Source organism: Stegastes partitus, unplaced genomic scaffold, assembly GCF_000690725.1.
Source record: "Stegastes partitus isolate 25-593 unplaced genomic scaffold, Stegastes_partitus-1.0.2 Scaffold134, whole genome shotgun sequence".
Classification (NCBI taxonomy): Eukaryota; Metazoa; Chordata; class Actinopteri; family Pomacentridae; genus Stegastes; species Stegastes partitus.
The window spans coordinates 549,094-570,717 of record NW_007577865.1 but is presented as its reverse complement, the minus strand read 5'-3'; the positions used below and the strand labels follow the sequence as shown (position 1 = coordinate 570,717).

Sequence of the window (21,624 nt, the reverse complement as noted above, 5' to 3'; positions counted from 1 at the left end):
ATGGGTGGTATTTGAAATGATGGGCTCTTTTCCATCTAATGTAACACAACCTTAGACCTTGTCCCTGAATTTCTAAGTGTGACTCCTTGATGTTCCTGTTTGCTCTTTACGAGCTTGTTCTGAGTTTCGATTGGCCTGAGGCAGGAAGTGGAACACAGGTTTGATTCCCTTTTGACCGCGGTGTCACCTACGCAATGCGTCGTCCACAATAAAACTCGTTCTTCCCTCCAGAAACCTCCGGCGGCCGGCCCAGTTTCTTCACATATGTAAGCTGTAGGTTTGTTGGGTTTCATTTTATAGGTGCGGAGGTGCTTGGCACTACTCAAGTGTTTTTCACAGTTCAAAACTAATAAACATAGTAAACCTTGAGGGACTCTGTTAGTGCGACTGTACTTAATTACCTCCTCATACTTCATCAGTGGCTAATAACGAGTCAGATCTCCCACTTGGGTGCTAGCCTCCAATCTGTTCCTACACATGTCCTAATATAACAAACTAAGAGGACTACAGCACCGTATAACACGCTGCTGATGTATTTCTAATACAAGTCCAGCTTTTTATGAGTAGCACCCTGCATCCAGGAGAGTTGGGAACAAAACAAATTACATGTTCAATACTGAATAAATTGCATTTGTTGTGTTGGAAAAATACATCTTAATTGGGGCTATAAAATTACAAAATATATATATTTTTAAAAAGCATACATTTACAGCCACAGTTTTCCAAATCCCAGCAAGTCCTCACATCTAAGAAGCAGTAAATAGATCGCATAATGATTGTGGATTAAATATCCACCTTTTCACTCTGTTTTTGATTTATCATTTAGCTAGTTAGCTTGCAGATGTATTTATTTTTTCACTTCTTGCGTACTTTGTCTCACCAGAATGCGTCGCTCCTTCTGCTCGCAGTCTCATACTGTTATGTCGGCTGATAATATGATCACTTTCAGCGAAGCATCCTGCCTTGTGCAGCTTTACACACTAAGCTCAGTGCTCACACAGGCTGCACTAATGGGAACAGAAATCTGACTGTTTGCATTCTGTGGCACAGATGTTACGGGGTCTGTTTACCTGTCCCATCTGGGATTAGTGTTAATGTGGCAGCTCCTCACGGCTTAGGCAGCTCTAAGAAAGTGTCCCTAAATGAAGTAAAAATGTGTAATTACCCAGCATCCATCATTTAAGAACACTGGTTTCTCCCACAGTGCCCTCCAGGGCTGAGCCCTATGAAGGATGGGACCGGGTGCTACGACCACCACATTGGCATCGACTGCTCCGACGGCTTCAATGGAGGCTGCGAGCAGCTGTGTCTCCAGCAGCTGGCTCCTCTGGAGGACGACCCGACGCTCTACAACATCCAGATGTTCTGTGGGTAAGGATGAACACATTCAGTGTTTTTATATGTTCAATTATTATAATTATTATATTATATAACCCTGCCAAGTAGAAAAGTTTCACTGTTTACATACCATGTGGTCAGAAAAGGCAAGATCAAGCTGTATCAACCGCCTCCGTGTTTATTTATTGTTTTAATACTGAGGGACTAACCGGTGGATTTAGCAAATAAAGTGACCGCAGAACACTTAATGTTTTGGAGTTGTGGCAGAATATTCCCAGTAGTACAAGCGTTACCATGAGAGTTGCACTGCTAATCTGCTAATGCCTGGTTTCCACAACAAATATCAATAGTTTTTTTAGTTGTCACAGTTATTGGCAAGGGTTAAGCTTAGGGCAGGGAAATGTAGCTGAAAAATATATTATAATACAGTTTTTATGTATTTATTTGTTTTTAATTTCAGTCATTATTGACAGTCATTGGAGTTAAGTATTAAATTAAGGCCTTATTAAGGTGTTGTTAACCTAAAACATAGGAACTGGAGCCATTTTGATGAATTTAATCTCCTAAAAGGCAGAAACATTTCACATTTTCCATCTATTAAACTGTTCTGTAACCTGAGCTATTTATTTTAAATGGTTACTTTAAAGTGGTTCTTTGATGCTCTAGAAATTATAATCCCCAAGTACTTCAGTTTTACCCATTTACAGTTTCTTTAGTTTTTTTTTTCATCCTGTCCTCTCATTGTCATTGCCTTCATTAACATTAACATTTACTTCTTAAAGTACAAGGGATACCATTACATTATCAGCATGTAGTGTCATTTCATGTTCTCCAGTTAATATTCCCGTCATATCTATATTTTTTCCACTACTTTCTGCCTTGCATAAAACACTATAATTGGTGAAAGAGAATCACCTTGCCCTGTGCCTCCCTTCAGAGTGAATATTTCAGACTGTATCCTGTTAATTTTTACTCTCGTGGATGGTTGATTGTACCTTGCTTCTACCTTTATGATAAACTCATTGTGACACTCAACACCCTCCATTTACCAAATATAACTGATCATGATGAGCTTTTCCAATGTCAAGCGTTAACATTAACAGCTGCTCTTTATATTTAACTGAATAATCCGACAAAATTCACAGTAAGTGAAACATCATTACTTGGCATGTGTATCGCTAAATGTAATACATAGGAGTTGACATTCAATAATTTATTAGCCATGAATGCGGTGAACACAAAGTAAATAAATAAATCAGCCTATATGAGCTGCACTCAGTGTGGTTCTCGCCTTTCTTTGTTATGACAGTTGTAACAGAAAAAATCCATGTTTCAGATTCGTCTTTTCTTTGGTTTTTAAAAGAAAAAATAACTTTTTAAGAAGTGTAAAAGAATGATTTGTCTATCCGTCACTTCCCAGACTCTTACCTTCCCGACTTTTATGTATAACTCAACATTTTTTTTCTAACTAATATTGGTTCTGGTGTTATTAAGTTTTGATCATCCGTCACTTGGGGTAAGTTTAATTTGTTCAGATATTGTTTACTTTTTATTATATTCTGCTTCTTTATAAAGTTCTGTCTCAAATATCTCAAAAATCACTCCATAATTTTGGATTTTTCAGTGTGCTCCCTAGAGTTTTTTTTTTTCTTCTTTTTTTTAATAATATTTCAGAGATATCATAAAGCAGTTGATTAAGATTTACTCTCCCTGATGATTCTCAACACTGTGCATTAAAACCAATCATTTTAAATGGTACTTCTACCCATAATGAATCAAATTAATTATTCATGAATCCATTTAAAATACATTTTACCACCATCTGATACTTCGATGCTGTAATTCAAACCCCGAGCTCATGTGTGGCTCGAGACACTGTGGAGGTAGACGTTCTCTTTACTCACTACATTTCTCGTTAAATCCGTTCGCTCGGTTCAGGCAGAGCAAACCAAAGCTGACCTGAAACCAAACCACCAAATACACAATGCTTGACGGTGTTTAGGACGAGGCAAGTATCGGTCGTGTTGTTTGGGAGAAATTCATCAGCGGTTCGTGGTTGTAGCTGACAGGTATAATATCTTGGAGGGAAGTTTTTCGGGACACATGAGTGGGTGTGAAGGGCCAGCTGCAGTTCTTTGAGTGAGAAAGTTCCTTCATGGGGGATAACTGACAGCGAGACAGTCACTCTGCAGTGTGGGCAACAAACTGTGCATTGTCCCTCAGATTAACAGGATGTGGAAGAGGATATGATGGTGATGGAGGATGCTGTCAGAGCGGGATTAGTTGTAAACAGGTTTGGACCTGTTAGCGAGCTGCTGCTGAGTTTCTTTTCAATAGAACAAAGCTTTCACCCTCACAAGTGTAGAACCTGAATTCAAGTTTGTGTTTTTCGAACCTGACTCGGATGCTTTTCCCTCGTCTTTACTTCTGCAGCCTTGAAATTGACAATGGGGACCATTGAATGTGTGAAATGTTTCCTTTAGACGCTTAAACAGCTCTACTTGCTGTCATTTTCTGACTCTTCCAACCAGTGAAACATTTGTTTGCCCCTACACACCTGAAGGTTATTAGTGTGGGCTAAATGTATTATGCTGTTCCAGTGTTGACACCATTGCAGCGTACAATGTCTGAAGGTTATTTTGTGTTGTTTTGTTTTCTGTTTTCTGCCAATGAGGCTGCGGTCTCACAGTCAGACTGAGTACAATGAGCAAACTCACCCTCTGACACGTGGAGCTTCTGTGAATACCATCGATTCTTAACCCCGAGATACATTTGTGTCCAAAGTCTTGTTCCTTCTTCTGGGTTGAGTTGTTCTCGTCCAGATTCATTGCAGTAAGTTGTAGCATTCATCAGATGAAACTGCAAGACCTCATGTTTCCAACAATGCTAGTTTCCGTAATTTTTGAGCGCACCTGAATATAAGCTGAACCCACTAACTTCAAAAAGAAAAGAATAGTTGAACATATAGAGGCCGAACTTGTCTATAAGCTGCAGGTGTCCACGTTGTGACATGAGATATTTACACAGAAAGATTTTTTTAACTTTTAATTAAATACATACTCTTAATGTACACAAATACATACCATAAATGCTTTACTCCGAACAGTCCCTGTAACACGGCTGGTTAGAAAAATAAAAAACCCAGTAGCCTACCAGGAAAAGTCATTGATCGTTATCTTCATCTTCCTCCTGCGCACTAAAACCACTAAAGTCGTCTTCTTCAGTGTCGAAATTGAACAGCCTCAGAATGACTTCGTCACACACTTCCTCAGTATCTCTTTCGTTGTCGCTCTCGATGTCACTTTTGTCTCGAGGCAAATTCGTAAAAATCCATAAATTAGCCGCATCATTGTTTAAACCGCGGTGTTCGAAGTGTGTGAAAAAAGTAGCCGCTTATAGTCCGGAAATTACGGTACTTTCCTCGAACTAATAAAAAGAAAAGGAAAAAAAAAAAGGCTTTACATCAAATATAGTCATAGTTGCAGCCCCTATACAGCTGTTAGACTGATCTGAGTCTATCGTGAAACTGTCTTTACCTGATGTTTTGTTATCTATGTAATGGTATGTTAATACATTCCTACGCCTGCTTCTTGGTTATATAAATCTCAAAATCCCTATAGTAATATAACAGAGTTCCACTGCATATCAAAATAAACAGCAGAACTTACCCTTTCTGATAATATTGTTTGTATGCAACAAAGAAATATAGTTTTAAAATGATGGCAGATGTCTGCATTGACTCCAACACAGAGCCGACATTATATCTCAACTTTTATTTACTTTTTTTTTTAAACTCTAATGATTTAAAAATTGTGGTCAAAAGAAAAGCGCAAGTATCCTCTGTGTAAAAATGTAGAGGAAATTGTAGACCCCAGAGCAGCCCAAGGTAATGTGATAATAGAGTCCCCCGTGTTTGAACATGAGGGGCAAACATTTACCTGCTTTGCCACCTTTGCGAGAAGGATACTGTATGTGAACACTAAGGTAGGCATGTTTCCTGACATCTGAGTCATACAGTATCCTGCCATTATGGTTCCAATATTGCCAGCTTCTAGACAATCTCCCCTACACTGTTATGAAAGGAGGTCTCTTCTATCAGTATTTTATGAAGAGATACATGCAGATAATGTTAAATGTTTTCCTTTCTCCTCATACAAGCTAAAATTCGAAAAGCATATGAAAGAAAATAGGGCTGGCCCATATCATACTTTACACCGTAATACCAGTGTAATGTTAGGGGATGATATGAAATTGAAATATTGCAATAAAATTTGAGTGAAAGGCGCATGTGCAGGGCCGTTGTTTTCATCCGGTCTAATATACATGGAGCGAGAAGCGTGGCGGCGACCGAGGAGGAGGACGAATGCAGAGCATCAACCGACACAGTAGAGCTGGACCCGAATATTCGCCTGCAACCCGCCCCCGCCGCCGCCTCCACCTGATGGTGGAAACAGAGCTCTGACCGCTATCGTAAACTGGCATTAGCCGCCAAGTGCTGCGTGTGCGTCCTGCCCACTTCCACCCCGTTGGTCTGAATATTCACCCGCCGCTCAGCAAAATCTTATGTTGGAAAGCAACTCTAATTTACTTTTGCGGATACGATGCATTGTTATCAGGATTTGTCAGCCCATTTCCATTTGAAATGCCTTTTGATTCAACAAGTGGTCAGCAAGCACTACTGGTTTTGGTACGGGGCTGCAAGGTCGCTCGGCTCTCTCCAGGTTCTCCGGCTTCCTCCCACACAGTCCAAAAACATGTTGAGGTTAATTGGTGATTCTAAATTATCCGTAGGTGTGAATGTGAGTGTGCTTGGTTGTCTGTCTCTAAGTGTAGCCCTGTGATAGACTGGTGACCTGTCCAGGGTGTCCCCTGCCTTCACCCTGAGTCAGCTGGGATAGACTCCAGCCCCCCACGAACCTAGTGAGGATTAAGTGGTGTATAGATAGTGGATGGATGGATGGTTTTGGTACAATATAGCTTTAATGCACATCAAAACAACTGTTGCTAAATGGAAAAGAAATTGTTCTTTTTATTAGTTGCACCAATAAAATGTTGCCGTTTTGAAATATTTTGTCTAGCGTAAGTCATGTCAGTTATACCGTTATCGCAAATTTTCCCATTTATACCGTGATAAAAGCTGTTGGCCATATCACGATGCCCTAATAGAAAATCTGGATCAAGACCGTTCTGAAACCAACAAGATACAACATTTATGGCTCGTCCTTAAAAGTGAAGCTACTGAAATGTTCCTGAAAATAACCTCAGGCTCATAGGACTAAAGCTGGAGGCAGTGTTTTATTTTACTTTTTTTGCAGTATTGAGGCGATGTGAGCTGTGGGAGAAAAATGTTGCATTAACTAGTTTTTTTTAGTTACATTCCAGCTAAGCTAAGTTCAATCATAAAGCCAGAACAACAGCGTGAGTATGCAAAGCTTTAATCTAAAGGCAATCTAAAGGGAGAAAGGTGATCTTATATTCCGCAGCTCATTAGCCGTACAACCAGCATGTTGTGGACCGCGTGAATGTGGAAAGCGTTTCACAAGAGATATAATTAAACACGAAAATGATTTTTGATGATCTCCACTGCGAAGCGTCGCCATTCCCTATAAACAACAGTCTTCTAATTGAGCACAACAGGCTGTTGTCATCTTTACAGCAAACATCATGTCGCCGGCACAGTATTTCATGTCAAATTTACATAAGCGGGCGATACAAACTGCTGCTTCATTTAATTCTCAACAACAGCATTTCGTTGTTGTCTCTTCACATAGTGCAGATGTGGCTAATCCTTCCGCTGTTCCCACCGGAGACTGGCATTCGCTTTGCGACATTTGGCATCCAGGAGAGGAGCTTCTCCTCGTGTAAATCCCTGACAGATTATCTTTTCTCTCTTCGCCTGGCCCCATCCCCTCCCCCATTTCTCTCCCTTTACTTTGTCAGCCTTTGATTCATCTCACAGAGTATATTATACGGTGAGATGTCAAAACATCATCAATATGAAAGAGCCTTAAGAGGACTCTCACTGTTTGGATTCTCACTCCCCTATTTTTTTTTTTTTTTTTCTTTGAAATGGAGGATTTTGTGTCAGTTGAGCAGAATTGATTTGACTGATTCTACTGTGAGGTTTGATTTGTACATGCTTTGAACCCAGCAAGAACGTAGCGGATGATATCTCCAAAAAAAATAACCTTTCAGTTGCATATTTCTAGCTGTGATGGTGTTTATACTGTCTAGGTTTATTGATCCAGCATTGAAAGTACTATGATTATGATCTGAAGGCTATGGATCAGCAGCACATGCAAAATTCGCACAAACGCAAGTCTGGTTTTCATACTTAAAAAAAGAGCGTGCATCAAAAATGTACAACAAAGAATTTTCCTTGAAGCAAATCTTGGCCTAAAGTACATCTGTTCTACACGCAAAGACTGAAACAGCCTCTAAAAACATAAGCTGCAGTGTTAAAATTCACATCGAGCTCATTGCAGTCGAGCAGTGAGATCATGGGCCAAATAAAATCTGTCCAGTTGGATCAGAGATGTTACTTTATGGCTTGTTTTCGCTGCCATGTGATCCTCAGGAATCATTTTAAAATATCCAAATGAACAAAAAGCAAGTTTTCTACCTTTTTTTTTTTTTTCTTCATAAGAAAACACTTCCAGAAATGTCTTGATGAACAGAGATAAGTTTTAGGGGTTTAATCAATGCCGGGAGGTTTTAAATTACAAGTAAACGCTTTTAAAATTATAAGCATAATTGACTTTAACCTGAATACCAATTATTTTTATTCCTAAATAGCAATTAAGACAGGAAAATAATCCTGGAAGGCAAGGAGGAAGTAATGAATGAATCAATCGGTTAAATAACCAAAATCCCCTGTCGCTCCAGCTGCATCGAGGACTACAAGCGAGGTCCAGATGGGAGATCGTGCCTGCCGCTGTCTGAGGCCTGCACCGAGGGAATCGACTGCGGGGAGGCGGCAGACATCCCCGCCAACCAGACCGTGTTCGGAGACCTCTTCTACGGATACAACAACCACACCAAAGAGAGCACCTCCGGACAGATCCTCAAGGCCACGTTCAGGTGAGCGCACGAGGCGTTGGTGAAGTGGAGCGTGACCGACATTGTTCTGCCATTTGTATCTCAGCAGGGAAACAGCTGGGGAGGGTTCGGGCTCCGGGCTCCCGCAGCGCCGATCATGATTGAGCTATTTCAGTCGACATATTTTAAAGTGCTGGATGAAATAGCCCGAAGTGGCCGGTGTTTAAGGCGCCGTGTGCCGCATGAATCAAAGATGAGATAAGGATTTTGGAGTTACGGATGAGATCAAATCTATGTCTGGATGTGTGATCTAATTAAGGGAGAAACAGTGAGAATTCAAGCGAGTTTTTAGCCATTTTAGGGAGTGTTTTTGTGTGATTTTCGCGGATGGAGATGAGTTTAAGGGGTTTTATCAATGCTGGGAGGCCAGAATTAAGTATTAAGGTCTGATCTCAGTGTCGCCAAAACCACATGGAGAAAGCTAATTAATATTAAATGTAAATACAGTATTAATACTGCTCTGATTTATGGATTGGTTAAACAACAGAAAAACTGCTGCAGCTATTTTTAAAGCAGATTTATACTTTAAAAGTCAACTTTTTGTAGCTTCTTGAGTGTGATTCTTTTTTTTTTCATTTATAGTGTTGTAGGTGGGATATTCAATTTATTTCAATTCAGTCTATATAGTGCCAATTCTTAACATAAAACATCTCAAGGCATTTCATACAGTCAGATGAAAACCTTACAACATTATACAGAGAAATGAGTTGAATCCAAAGAAAACTCTGGAGTTTTTTCTTTCCACTGTTGCGAAGTTGCTCAAACGGAATCCAAAGCACAAGAGAACAATAAACGCTTTGTAGGTCGGCGAGGTCAGAGACTGCAAATCAGAAAACTGCAGATCAGAAACATGTAGCTCTGACGCTAGAGATACCTGCAGAGAGGACAAAATACAAACTACAGAGAGAAGACACAACGTTAATGACATGCAATGGAGAGAGAAAGAGGAGAGGTGCTCAGTGCATCACAGGAAGTCTCCCAGCAGTTTAGACGTATAGTTCAGGGTCACCTGGGTCAGCCGTGACTATGAGTTTTATCAAAAAGGAAAGTTTTCATCTTAAAAGTAGAGTTTCTGCCTCCCCAGTGCTGTTCCTGTGCTATGATGAAGCTCTTCACACAAACCATTTCTGTTCAGATGGTCACATAGTTGACTTGCAGAAGCTTTAACAAGAATTTCAGAGGTAAATTCTGAAATTGAGAAGATTTAGTGTAAGGTGAAAAGATGTTAGCAGGACAATAGACTCCCAGGTTTTTCTTATTGTCATCAAATCTCATGACAAAACAACAATGAATTGAATACTCTACGAAGTGTTGTTTGTGTGTCCAAACCCTGATACTCTGTTGTCCACAATATATTAAAAACAGTGTGAAAAATGTTTCTTCAATGCTAAAATTATGCACACTTTAGTATTTTAAGTAACACTGACAAACAGCCTAACAACTCAGCTCATTTTCAACATGTTCCTACAATGCAGAGGACAGTGAACATGAAACACTGTCATGTTTTTTTTTTATACTGGTAGTTGTGCTACTTATTGCAACCTCTTCACCGTGCAGTAAAGTGGCTTGAATCTCTTCAAAACCACGAGTACAAACATATGTCTGAAGCAGGAGAAGAAATGTGGTGGATTCATAGATCCATTCCAGTATGAGCCTGTGTGAGAAGGGGGAACAACAAAGACATGCTCAGTGAAAGAAAGACTGTACGCAGGAGCAGATGCTAATGTTACCCCATCGAACGATAATGAGGCACTGGGAACCCTGAACAGAACAGAACAGGAAGCCATCCAGGGCAGAGTGTAGATTCTGCTGTGAATGGGACGTCCTACAGTCTGGGAGAGACCAGGATGGACTTCCATGTATTACATTTGTTGTGGAGTTCTTGCAGAGGTTGATGTAGGGGAAGGAACCCGACACAGGGAGACACACCAGAGACTCAGATGACTTAGGTTGGAGTAAGGTTTACTGAATTCAGGAGAAGTGACACAAAGAGCATGCAATGTCAGCATCAATTCTGAAGATTCTCTCGCACCGTCAGTCTCACACCGTCCTTCGGTGAGGACCATATCTAAATTTATGGATTGTATTGGCCTTGATAGAGAGGAACCGGGAGTGCTTGCCTGTCCTCCTACAATAGATCTACATGAGGTCAAGAAGCTATAGAAGATTTGCGGATTAGTCCACATCTGTTACAGCTACTAATTTTATTTGGGGAGGTCAGGAAGGAAGCTAAGGGGAAAAGTTCAGCACCATCTCTAGTAACTTAACCCCAGAGAGGAAATTATTTTTCCTTCTCAACATTCACCAGCAGGACTTTAATCAGGCTGTGAAAGATAAAGGGACACTGACGAACAGGATCCAAAGGGAAAGTGATCCACACATTCTAATCCTAACTTTTTAAAAGGTTAAGCGAATCGATTACAACACAAGTTACGTTCCTAAACAGAACTACATGATTCTCCATGATTAGTGTGTTCAAAGACAGGGCCAGTAAAGAAACAAACAGGGTTGGGAAAAACTTTGATTTATTTATTTTTTTTGACAAGCCAGCAGCCCACCGATGCCGCGGCCCACCTGGATTTGTGATTGTTGTAATTAGTCCGTCCAGCTGCTTCTCATCTACTGTACCCACATTATTTGTAATGATGAAACATGTCAGCCACCGCAACGATGTGGCTCCCTCATGTGTTTGTCATCGTTTTTTTTTGGACAATAGTTAAGCTCTGTAGCACAAACGAACAAGCCAAATCAGATTTTGGATGTGCAGACAATTCTTGTTAGTAGCATACATTTATTGTTGTTCTGGTCTTCCGGGGATTTGTTGACTTCAATCAAAATATAGAAAATCACTGGCCTTATCCTTTCTAAGTATATTTTCTGGATGTGCCTGTTCAAATACTCCCTCACAGCCAAAAAGCTTTACTTTATTTTAGGATTGAATGCCAAGAATTCTACTACAGTATTCAGTGGGAGCTCTGACCAGAATAGATTCCATATTCGTGGGAAACTTGCCGGCAGAGTTCTATATCTGCACATGAAAGCTAGGTCGCTCAATCAGACACACATACCCATCGTAACAGTGCATCAGACAGGTGAGTTGTTGGAACATAACTATCAAAGAGCCTATTTCCATGTGCGTCAAACCACAAACAGAACAGATTTGGAGTTTTTTTTGCTGAGACAGACTTCAGTTTTATGAACTCACGAGGTCCAATAAAACCACACAGACAGCAAAATTGGAAAAACATATAATAAATACTGAAATACTGCACTGAAAATTACCACATAATCTAACAAATGTGAATGAATATCAGAGAAATAAACCTGAACAGCAGTCCACAGGTTTCCCTTTGGCGAGAAAATATTGTACTTCCTCAAGTAATAAGTGAAAAACCACAGGGCAGCATTCAACCCTGCTCTCTTCTATATAATAAGCTGCACAGAACCATCTAATAATCGTGTTGTATACCACCTATGACCACTTTAAAGAATCTCTCCTGAATCATTTCTGTAACAGCACTCCCTGTGTCCCATCATACCCAAATGAGTCAGTGCAAACATGACAAAGAGGAAGAGAAATCACTTCCTCATCGTATATGTATTGAAAAGCCAGTTCACAGGCATTAAGGTATTTAGTCAGATGTCTTCCACAAGGACAGCTGCTTTCTCATATTTAGTTTCACCTTCATTCAGACAGATAATAGTGTCGCGTATTGTCGCCGAACCATTTATAGAACTCCTACTGTACTGATAGTGGTGTTAGCTTCCTAAGTGCTATGGATCAACATTTCAGACTCTCTCAGGGTGGAAGTCACACATTGGCAAAATGGAAGCGTCGCATACATAATCAGGAGGTAAATGTGTCCGCGCAGGTTTTTAAAAGCATATATGATTGTGTCGGTACCTGTAAAGGTTATTTCATGACAGGGCACAGATTTTCTGGTAGATTTTATGTCGGTGCCCTTCCTATAAAATAGAGACTAGGGATGATAAAGCTCGCCGCTGTCAGGAATTGTCCTCTATAAAACACAAGACATTTCTGCTAATCTCGGGGAAATACTCAGAGGAGAAGAAATGCTAAAGAAAAAAAAAAAAAATCCCCCCCATCACCTCTTTTGAAAGGCTTATATATTAAGCTGCACCGGTCCAAAGAGATGGCATAATTTGTCCAGGGTTTGATGTGGATTGTCGAGTACTTTGAAGGTGGTTAATTATCACTGTCCGCACGCTGTAATCATTTCCACTGAACTCAGGAAGCCAGAAGGTCAGCAAAGTCATCTGCAGCCCAGGAATTTAATTTGGGCCGCGCATGGATTCCGCTGCCCGGAGGCAACTCACCCACTTAGGAATCCACCGCTAGAGTCGCAGAAAGGGAGGGACGGGTGAGGCAGGAAAGTTAATATAATCAAGAATCCAAATCTCAAATGCTCTGATCTCATTTGGAAGTGCTTGTGAATAGAGAGCGGGGTCTAAGGCAGACTTTGAAGACCGCCAAACGCTTCCTGTGCAAGATGAGGTGGTGGAGGAGGAAGGACGACTCTGTTGGGAGGCATGGTTAATGCAAAGCCTAATTATAAGAGATAGCAGCAAACGAATTAAAAGTGACCAGGAGGCAGTGCGCCGAACTAGAATCGAACCGCACCAGATGAACGCTTGAATGTAAAATGAAGCGGAAGTTACGGGAAAAAGAGCATCACAACGAAACATTGGAGATCTGTTCGGGGGGTGGTTTGATGTCAGTAAAGAGCTCGAAACAGAAGTCTTTTACTTGTGAAAGTCAGCCTGTGGCAATACATGCCTATCATGAGCCTGTAAATCTGTCCCCAAGGAAACTAAATGTCAAATTTAATGTGGTACTGCAAGAATGACTCGCTGCTGGTCAGTATCAAATAGGGCTGCATGAAAAATGTTGTTAAAAGTGCACTGCTGTATTTTAAGGATGTATCAGATTAGACGCTCCAATAAAGTGCAATGATGCCGAAAATCCTTCATGTTAGATGGAGTTACTATTAAAGGGCCACTCCACCAATTGTAATGCTCAATTTACTAGTCGAAGGCTGGACCGCTCAGCCTGGGAGAATAGTTTAAGGCCTCCAAGGGCTCTGGGGGGATCTCAGTCACTTAAGTCAGCGGTCCCCAACCACCGGGCCGCGGACCGGTACCAGGCCGTGGGTCATTTGGTACCGGGCCGCACAGATAGATTAAAAACGTTTTATTGTTTTTTTTTTTATTTCCAGCGGAGTTTGCAGGGTGTTTTATTTTGAAAGATGACTAGCTTGTCTTCCCGTCTCTTCCGTTTGTGTTCGTTTCCCGCACTTTACTGTCAGTTTTTATGCCCGGCTTCTAAACGAAGCCGTCAGTCAAAAACAAACGTCTCAGGAGAGCTGCTTTGGAAAGTGGGAGAGACTTGATACTGAGACAGAGAAAAAGTAAACATGTTAAGCAATAAAAAGTAATTTTATTTATTTATGAAACTTTTTAATAGAAAAAAAACGATTGTTATTTGTTTGGTGCGCAATGACCGGTCCGTAGAAAACTTTCTTGCTTAAAACTGGTCCATGGTGCAAAAAACGTTGAAGACCGCTGACTTAAGTGACTTCAATTAAGTATTCTTAAGTGGGCTTAGAATCTAGACATGGCTGTTTGAAAAACTAGAAATACTGGGCTTGACAGATGTGGACATTTACCAGGCAGTGGGGGTTAAAAGACACGGCTGACCTACGTTTGGGTACGGTGTGACAGAATACGGTACTTATTTAATTCAAATCTTTTCATGTCCCATTGAAAATCCATATCCTGCTTTGATTCAATAGTTCAAAAATGAGAGCTCATCCGAAAGCAGAGAACAAAAGCTTATTGCAGAACCATGATTCTGACAGTGTTTTGTGTTAGTTGGTGACTAATGGAGACTGGCTGAGATGTGATGGACACCCTGGATGAGGTGCAGATGAGGAGAAGGAGGGATCAGAAGTGTGGAAGGAAAAGTGACAGTAAATCCAAAGAACAGGGGCTAACTAGCTCAGAGAATGTGGTCAGATGGATCATTGGACAAGAACAGGAACGTTAACATTATGACAGAGTGGGAAAACGAAGGTAATGGAGAGAATACAGCAGCGGGAATAGAGCTCATTCCCCAAGAGGAATGGACATTAAATGTGAGTTTTATCTGCAAGTAGAGCTTCAGCGATTGGTTAATTGTTTATTTCATTTGACAGAAAATGAATCAGGAACTCCAAATTGATTCTTTCTCTTGTTCAAAGTTCACATTAGAGAACATTCAGGAGCTTTGGGTAAAACAGAAACATCAAATTGAGATCTCGGTTTCAACAGTTTTAGCAGATTTCTGTTACTGGTGAAACATTTCTCAGATATAATTGGTTGCAGCCCCGCTTTTCAAGTGACTGAATGTTTGTAGAAACTTACATTCAAACTACTTTTTAACATCTTTAATCACCTTTCCGTCGGCTGTGAAGTCAGTGACATTGCATTTTCCATTGATAACTTTATCAATCGCAACCTGAAAGTGAAATGAGCAGCGTCAAATATGAAATATTCATTCAAATTAATCCGACACATTAACAAGTGTCTACAAAAAGCACACTGATGGATAAGCATAAAAGTAGCTTTGAAATTCTGACTGAGGTAACCGATAAGATGCTGCCAGCTCCGGCTTCAGTCGGGACTCATTACGGACCGCAGCAACTTCCACAATCATTAAGGGGTTTTTTTTTGTTCATCTTTCGTCTCAAAAAAAAAAAAATCTTTGGCCAATACAGGTGCGGGCATGCAGAGAGCAAATTAACCAGACAACAAAATGGGATTCATGTTAATTAGAGCCAATGCAATCTGCAGCCAGCCATGTTCGTCAATTTAACTGGTAAAAGCATCAGCAAGGCCCGACTATAAATAAAAAACCTGTTAACATTATCTCAATGTTTTGTACACTGCTGTTTACTATAAACAAGGGAAACAGAGTTAAAAGGTTTAGTAAGAGATTTATTGACACCGAAGCAAATCTGGTGTTTTGTAAAAAAAAATAAAAATAAATCAGATTCCAAATGGAAGCAGCCATCAGAGCTGCACCTAATTACGGGAAATGCAGAATGCTTTTTAGAGTTTGGCCCGTACAGCGGACAGGAAGCTTCTGCTGCTGCTTTTTCAGTTTATTTCATTTTTAACTCTGTTGTTTTTAGGACCCGTGAACTATGTTGCATGTTTACCGAACATAAAAACAGCGAGGAGAAGGGGTGTCTTTTCCTTTTCGGCCCATAAGGTAGATTTATTCGCTCAAATGTTTATTTATTTTTTTATTTTTTATGGGACACTGGACTCTGTCAGAGAAACCTTTCAAACTGCAGAACAGTCACTTATCAGCCACAGCATTGCACAATAAGAAAAGTAAATCATTTTTATTTGTCTGTCATTCCAATTATTCATCAAAGTCCTCAAAAATAACACCTTCTATCAGAAACACTGGTACATCTCGGGTTCTCTTTGTGTCGTTTAAGCAGCAGACGGGGAGAGAAAGGCTGCATCGGCCGCGTTACTCGTCATTATCGGCATCTGGTTTGTATAGCCAGTTAACTACAGCCAGACTTGAAAGCCATGAATATAAGAAGCATTTTTCAAAAACAGAAAATGATGAAGGCAACGAGGCGTAGGCGAGGCTTGAGGAGGTGGAGGAAGAGTCTCCTGTTGCTGTAGCAGCACGCGAGAGTCATGATGGCCTCATACACAAACCCAGGCTGGTGGGGAAGAGGACTCTTTAGCGAGTCTGCCAGTGTAGCCCAGTGGTTCTCGAGCAAGGCCTTTACATATGAAAACAGGATGTAAATCATCATAAATAAGACGAATTCAAAGGCACAGAGTTTAAGAAGCAGTGGTCGCGCTTTCCTCTGCGGAACAAGCCTGTAAAGACGCCATACTTTATTTATTCCCCATGTGTGAAACATATACATTTCCGCATCAGATTAAGCGAAACGTATTTGTGCAATTACCGGGTGAATATCTAAGGATGTCTCCAGCTGGGCTAAACCCCACCAAGTGCTTCAAGACCTCAACAACACCTCTAACCGTCGCTAATGCAGGCGAAGCAGCACTGTGACCTGCGTCCTCACATATCCTTATTAGTCGCACTGTTTTGCCCTTGAGAAAAAGCAAGCAGAAGAAGCAGAGACACAGGGAGGGAGAGCGAGGAAACCTTTATGTGATGTTCACTGGCACTTCTTCAAAAGCCTCTACCCCACTGCTCTGGAGAGGCACAAAGCATCTGTCTCCATCATTCAGTCAAAAGAAGTAGTCAAAATTTAATGTTGTTTCACAATTAGAGGGGCTTTTTTTTTTTATTATTTAAGTTTTTCTCGAACTCCCAACATAGATAATTATCTTCACCGTTTTGGTTTTGTTTCATCCTTGTGCAGTAGCATCATTATCTGTTTTCTTTCTCTCCCCCTGTCAGATATACACTTCTTTACCTTCTTCTTCTTTTCTTTTTTATTCTTACCACCTACTACCTCACACAAAATCCCCCTTTCATCCACCGAAAAAAACCGTAAACAGTCCCTCCAAGTCAACATTTTGGCTGCTAATGTTTTATTTATTTGGGAAAAAATAGATCAGCTCTGTGGTCCCTGCAAGGTTTTTCTGTTTAGACTTGTCTGGAGCGGCAATAGAAAGTAGTGGGAATAAAAGGGGCGCAGCGAGCGGGGTGAGCAGGTGGCCACCAACATAACACAGATATGCACTCACCAATACACAAAATAGCCAGGGTGCTCAGGTATGCATGTAGATGCGTGCTCTCACACATTTACCCACACACACACACACGACCACGGTCCTTTCAGCATCATCTCCTGAGAGCATCAACACACACACACACACACACACCGAGCTGGTACCCAGCATGACTCCCTGGTGGACCATCTTTCAAGCTCACCAGCCCTGAAACGCTTCTCATGTTGTTGTTTTTTTTTTTTTTTTGGGAAAGATAAATCCATCCCCAACCCTTCCCCGTGCAGGAAGGCTGTTATTATCATTTCAAAAACACAAGGTTTTTTTTTCATTTGATTTCCTAGTAGGCAAAATCCAGCTGAATAACCGTCGTTGGCAGCGGACCGGGTAGACGCAGTGTTTACAGAGCAACACGAGATACGTCCACCGCATCCAGGAAGGAGGTTCTGTCGCAGCTGGCTTTTCAGGAGCACCGGGCCCGATATGGTCTGGGTTCAAATTACAGAGCTCGGTGACAGGGTCTCTATCTTCCTGTCTCTGTGGGAGCCATGGACTCCAGTAATGAGATGTTAAAAAGCTAACCTCCTCTCATTACTCCTAACACTGCCCACCCTCCTCCTCCTCCTCCTCCTCCTCCTCCTCGCTCTATTCCTCTCTCACACGACAAGCTCAGAGCAGGTTTTAATGAATATTTTAGTGCCCTTTGTTCTCATTCTGCTGGCTGCTAGGGATCAATGATTAAGACCACACTCCCACCTGACAACCCCACGCTTCCCTATCCCAACTACTTTACCCAGGCATCTTTTCTTTTTTTTTTTCTCCCTCTTACTTTTTTTTGGCTGATTTCAGCTTGCTGTACCACACCCCTCAACATGACACCCCCAAGAGAAATACCTTCATTGACTCAGTTAATTAAAATATGAAATGTGTTTGCTGCAGACTAATGGAGACGGTGAGGTGGGAATGGCTTGCTGGTGGCCTCTGATTGTCTCTTCTTGAAAGCTGTGAGTTTATTGAGTCGCATAGTCGGGGGGGATCACTGTAAGAGAAACAGGAGAAGAAAAAAAAGAAATGAAAGGATTGTTGTCATAAATCAAAAGTGTCCTAGTGTTTTGTCACATTGCACATTTCAATAATTCATCAAACAGGTGGCTGCCTCGCTGCATCTCCTACTGGAGAAGGGGGGGAGAAAAGAAGAAGAAAAAAAAAAGCTTTCGTAAGTTTTGGCAGTTTAACAAAAGTTCCTTGAACTTCAAGAGAGAAAATGAATTATGACATCCTTACAGTGCCAGATGGCTGCTAAATGTTACATGTCATTCTCTAACAAAATTAACAGTGGAAATTGTCAGACATGAATGCAGTGATAGGAACCAGGCACATATCCCACTTAGCATGCAACGGAAAGAGGGAGAAAAAATAAAATAATCAGTCTTCTGCAAAACAACTGAGATGCAGTCATTACATTCCCAATTTGTGTGCTTTGTTAAACTGACAGCTGAAATCATGCATAATTACGTTCGGCAGGAAATGACAGATGTTTGACTCCAGTGTCAATAAAATCCCCAACCAACCTTGTTTGTTATTGTTTTGAGGCACAAATATAGCAACACATAAAAAGCTATGTTTCGGTACAAGCCGATGATCCGTACGGCACTGTGAGGAATCAGGCACTCGAAGTGAAGAGAGGAGGCTTTGGAAGCTGTTGCCATGAACCATTTGTGGTTTCTAATTAACTCAATGCAAAGCGAAGTAAATAAAGAAACCTTAGCATGTTTACTTCAAGCTATCTGTGGATTCAGGCTGATGCTGAGATCAAAAGTCTTCAAGTTTTTATAAAAGTTCACGTTTTTATAAAAGCATGAAACTTGGTACTCTTGTACAGTTTGGGAACATTTTCAGAAACGGAATTCTGCAGGTTGCACCATATCTCCTGAACCAAACATGGTAACACAGAAGAGGTGACGTCTGCCCATGTTTTACTAAGGAGGACACTGTTGGGTGATCAGCACTTGAGGTGTCATCAAATACGCCATCTCCAGCAGGAAGGCGTTGGATAAACCCAAGTGTTTCAAGGCGATAGTGGTCAACTGTTTCCCAGTGCAGGCTTGAAGTCTCAAGTTATGACTGCATGAAAGGCTGCCGCGGGTATTGGGAATGCAAAATCAGCCGCCTTCAAGTGCACAACTGAGTGTCAGAATGAAGGAAACTGAAGAATAGGTTCAACAATGACAACACAATCAGTTTTTTGAAGTAAATATTTGTGTGTTTGATTTTTAGGATAGAATGGTCATAGTCATTCAATAGACATGATATGATGACATCTAGCCAAGAATCTCAGATACTGTAAATTCTTTGTGATAATTTCTCTGAATTCACCATCATCTGTTCACCTGAGCTGTTTATGATGTTGTACAAAGTGTCACCATGAACATGTGTGAGCAGACGTCACCTCTTCAGTGTTGCTGTATTTGGTTCAGGTGCAAAACACAACATTTAGTAAGTAAGTAAAATGGCCACCACACGGTATTGTTGTGATTGTTCCATTCCTAAAAATGTTTCAGACTATGTAGGTGCACTGGAGTCTGTGCCATCATATAAAAGTAAATATATCACCTAAAATTTGGCACAGATCCCCTGGATTAATAGATCTTTATGACTTTAACATTTGGAACAAAGCAGATACCTCCCTAATCAAACTATGCTTACAATTATGTATACAATTGTGTGCATAACAGTACATGATTACTCTACTCAAAAGGTTCTAGTTGCTTAGTTTGGCTCCTTACCACCCTGTTTCTCATCACCAGCAGCTAACTACATTGTATTTATGAGGCTGATTTCTTCTAATTACCGTTGCACCTCTGGCCACACCATGACCGCACAAATAAAATGTCATGTGAATGCTGGTATTTGACGCAACCACTCTGGTGCTGTTTCTGCTTCAGCCAGTGGCTTCTTTTGCTCTTAAGCTGTGACTTTCCCAAAGGCAACAGTCTGTGATTTATAAATATTTGCGTTTCCTTTTTTTATTTTTTTTATTTTCACAGCTCAGGCCCAGAATACTGCATGAATCAAAGCGTGCATTATGCAAAGCGTATATTAACAGAGAAGCTGTCACCAGCGTGAACCACGAGAACCTTTCATGCATTTTTAATAGCCGCTGCGATGCATGTTTTAAAGGCAGAATGCTTATTCTCAATTATTAGATAATCATTTGCTTCATTTAGCAACTGGTGTCAAATATGGTTAATTGCGGGAAATCTTCTCTGCATACAGGAAGTGGTAAATTGAAATCGGAGAGCAGGATTAACAGATGAGAATGTAAAGATCCTGAAAAGTTGTGATGCTTTCGTCCAATGATTTCAGTTTATTTTGTCATGTTGGGTAGCCTGTCTGTGCTGTTATGGTGCAGAGTATTTCCAATTTGTTACCATCTCCTGGGTCATAGCATTGAGCTCAGGTGTCTTTTACTCAAACCCTTTGGTAAACCAAACATTTCTGGAGGAGAAAATGAAGGCAAACAGTCAAATTATTACTCAAAGTGTAAACATCCGTCTTGAACCTAACGTATTTACTGTACTTGTACACACACACACACACACACACACACGCACTCACACACACACACACACACACTCACGTACACCGTTTACCTATAGGAGGATTTATTACTGATGTAAAAAGTTTGTGGCGGTTTAACAAAATTGCCATGAAGATAATAGTCAAACCTCACAAAGAATTAATGTTTACACGCAAACTGCTGATAACTGTGAACCCAACACAATGTAATAACTGATGACAAGTCAAATAAATAAATCAAGGATGATAGAACAACCACACTTTTCCAATGGCATTAAAAAATAGGAAACAAAAGTTGTTCAAAAGTCACTCCCGTCCCTCTTTCTGAAGTGTTTTGGAGAATCTGGCCAAAGTATTGGTTTGGTTACAAAATGTGGGCCAAGTTGTTGTGTGAAAAGGATGACATATCAATTCCAAACCCACAAAAAATATACATCATCCAACTCCTATCCATAAGCCTTGCAGTGTTAGTGACCTTAACCTCATGGTTTTGGTTTCATAACTTGATGTGTAAAAGGAAAAGACTGCTACTTTATGAGGACGTTGAAAGGGCAGAAAAAAATTCTCTTGTTGTCCTCCCCGAGTTCAACAAATCAATATTTGTCTTCTCCAAGTTTAATAAATCAGCGTCAAGACCCATATATTAGTTTATAGAGGCTGTTTAGAGGTACTTTACCTGTACTAGGGGCTTTTTCCTCTCCTGAAAATGGCCCAAAAAAAGAGGTTTTGCAAGAACTACGGTCCCGCCAGAGGTGGTCCATTTAGCTTCTGAAAAATCAGGAGTCCATGTTTGCTGGATTAGTAAAAGGCTTTTTTTCTTTTTTTTTTGGATACATTTTTGCCATATAATTTTTTTAAGGCCATAAAATATCAAACACT

General features: G+C 40.7%; 1 protein-coding gene across 1 annotated transcript in view; it reads left to right on the top strand.

Moving 5' to 3' along the window:
• astn1 (astrotactin 1) overlaps positions 1–21,624 on the top strand; it is a gene marked incomplete at its 5' end in the record, with an annotated part of 380,551 nt that overhangs the window by 131,183 nt on the left and 227,744 nt on the right. Inside the window, 2 exons of the mRNA XM_008278851.1 lie at positions 1,205–1,371; positions 8,224–8,418. Of these exons, the coding sequence (XP_008277073.1) occupies positions 1,205–1,371; positions 8,224–8,418 (362 nt within the window). The remainder of the gene's footprint in view (positions 1–1,204; positions 1,372–8,223; positions 8,419–21,624) is intronic.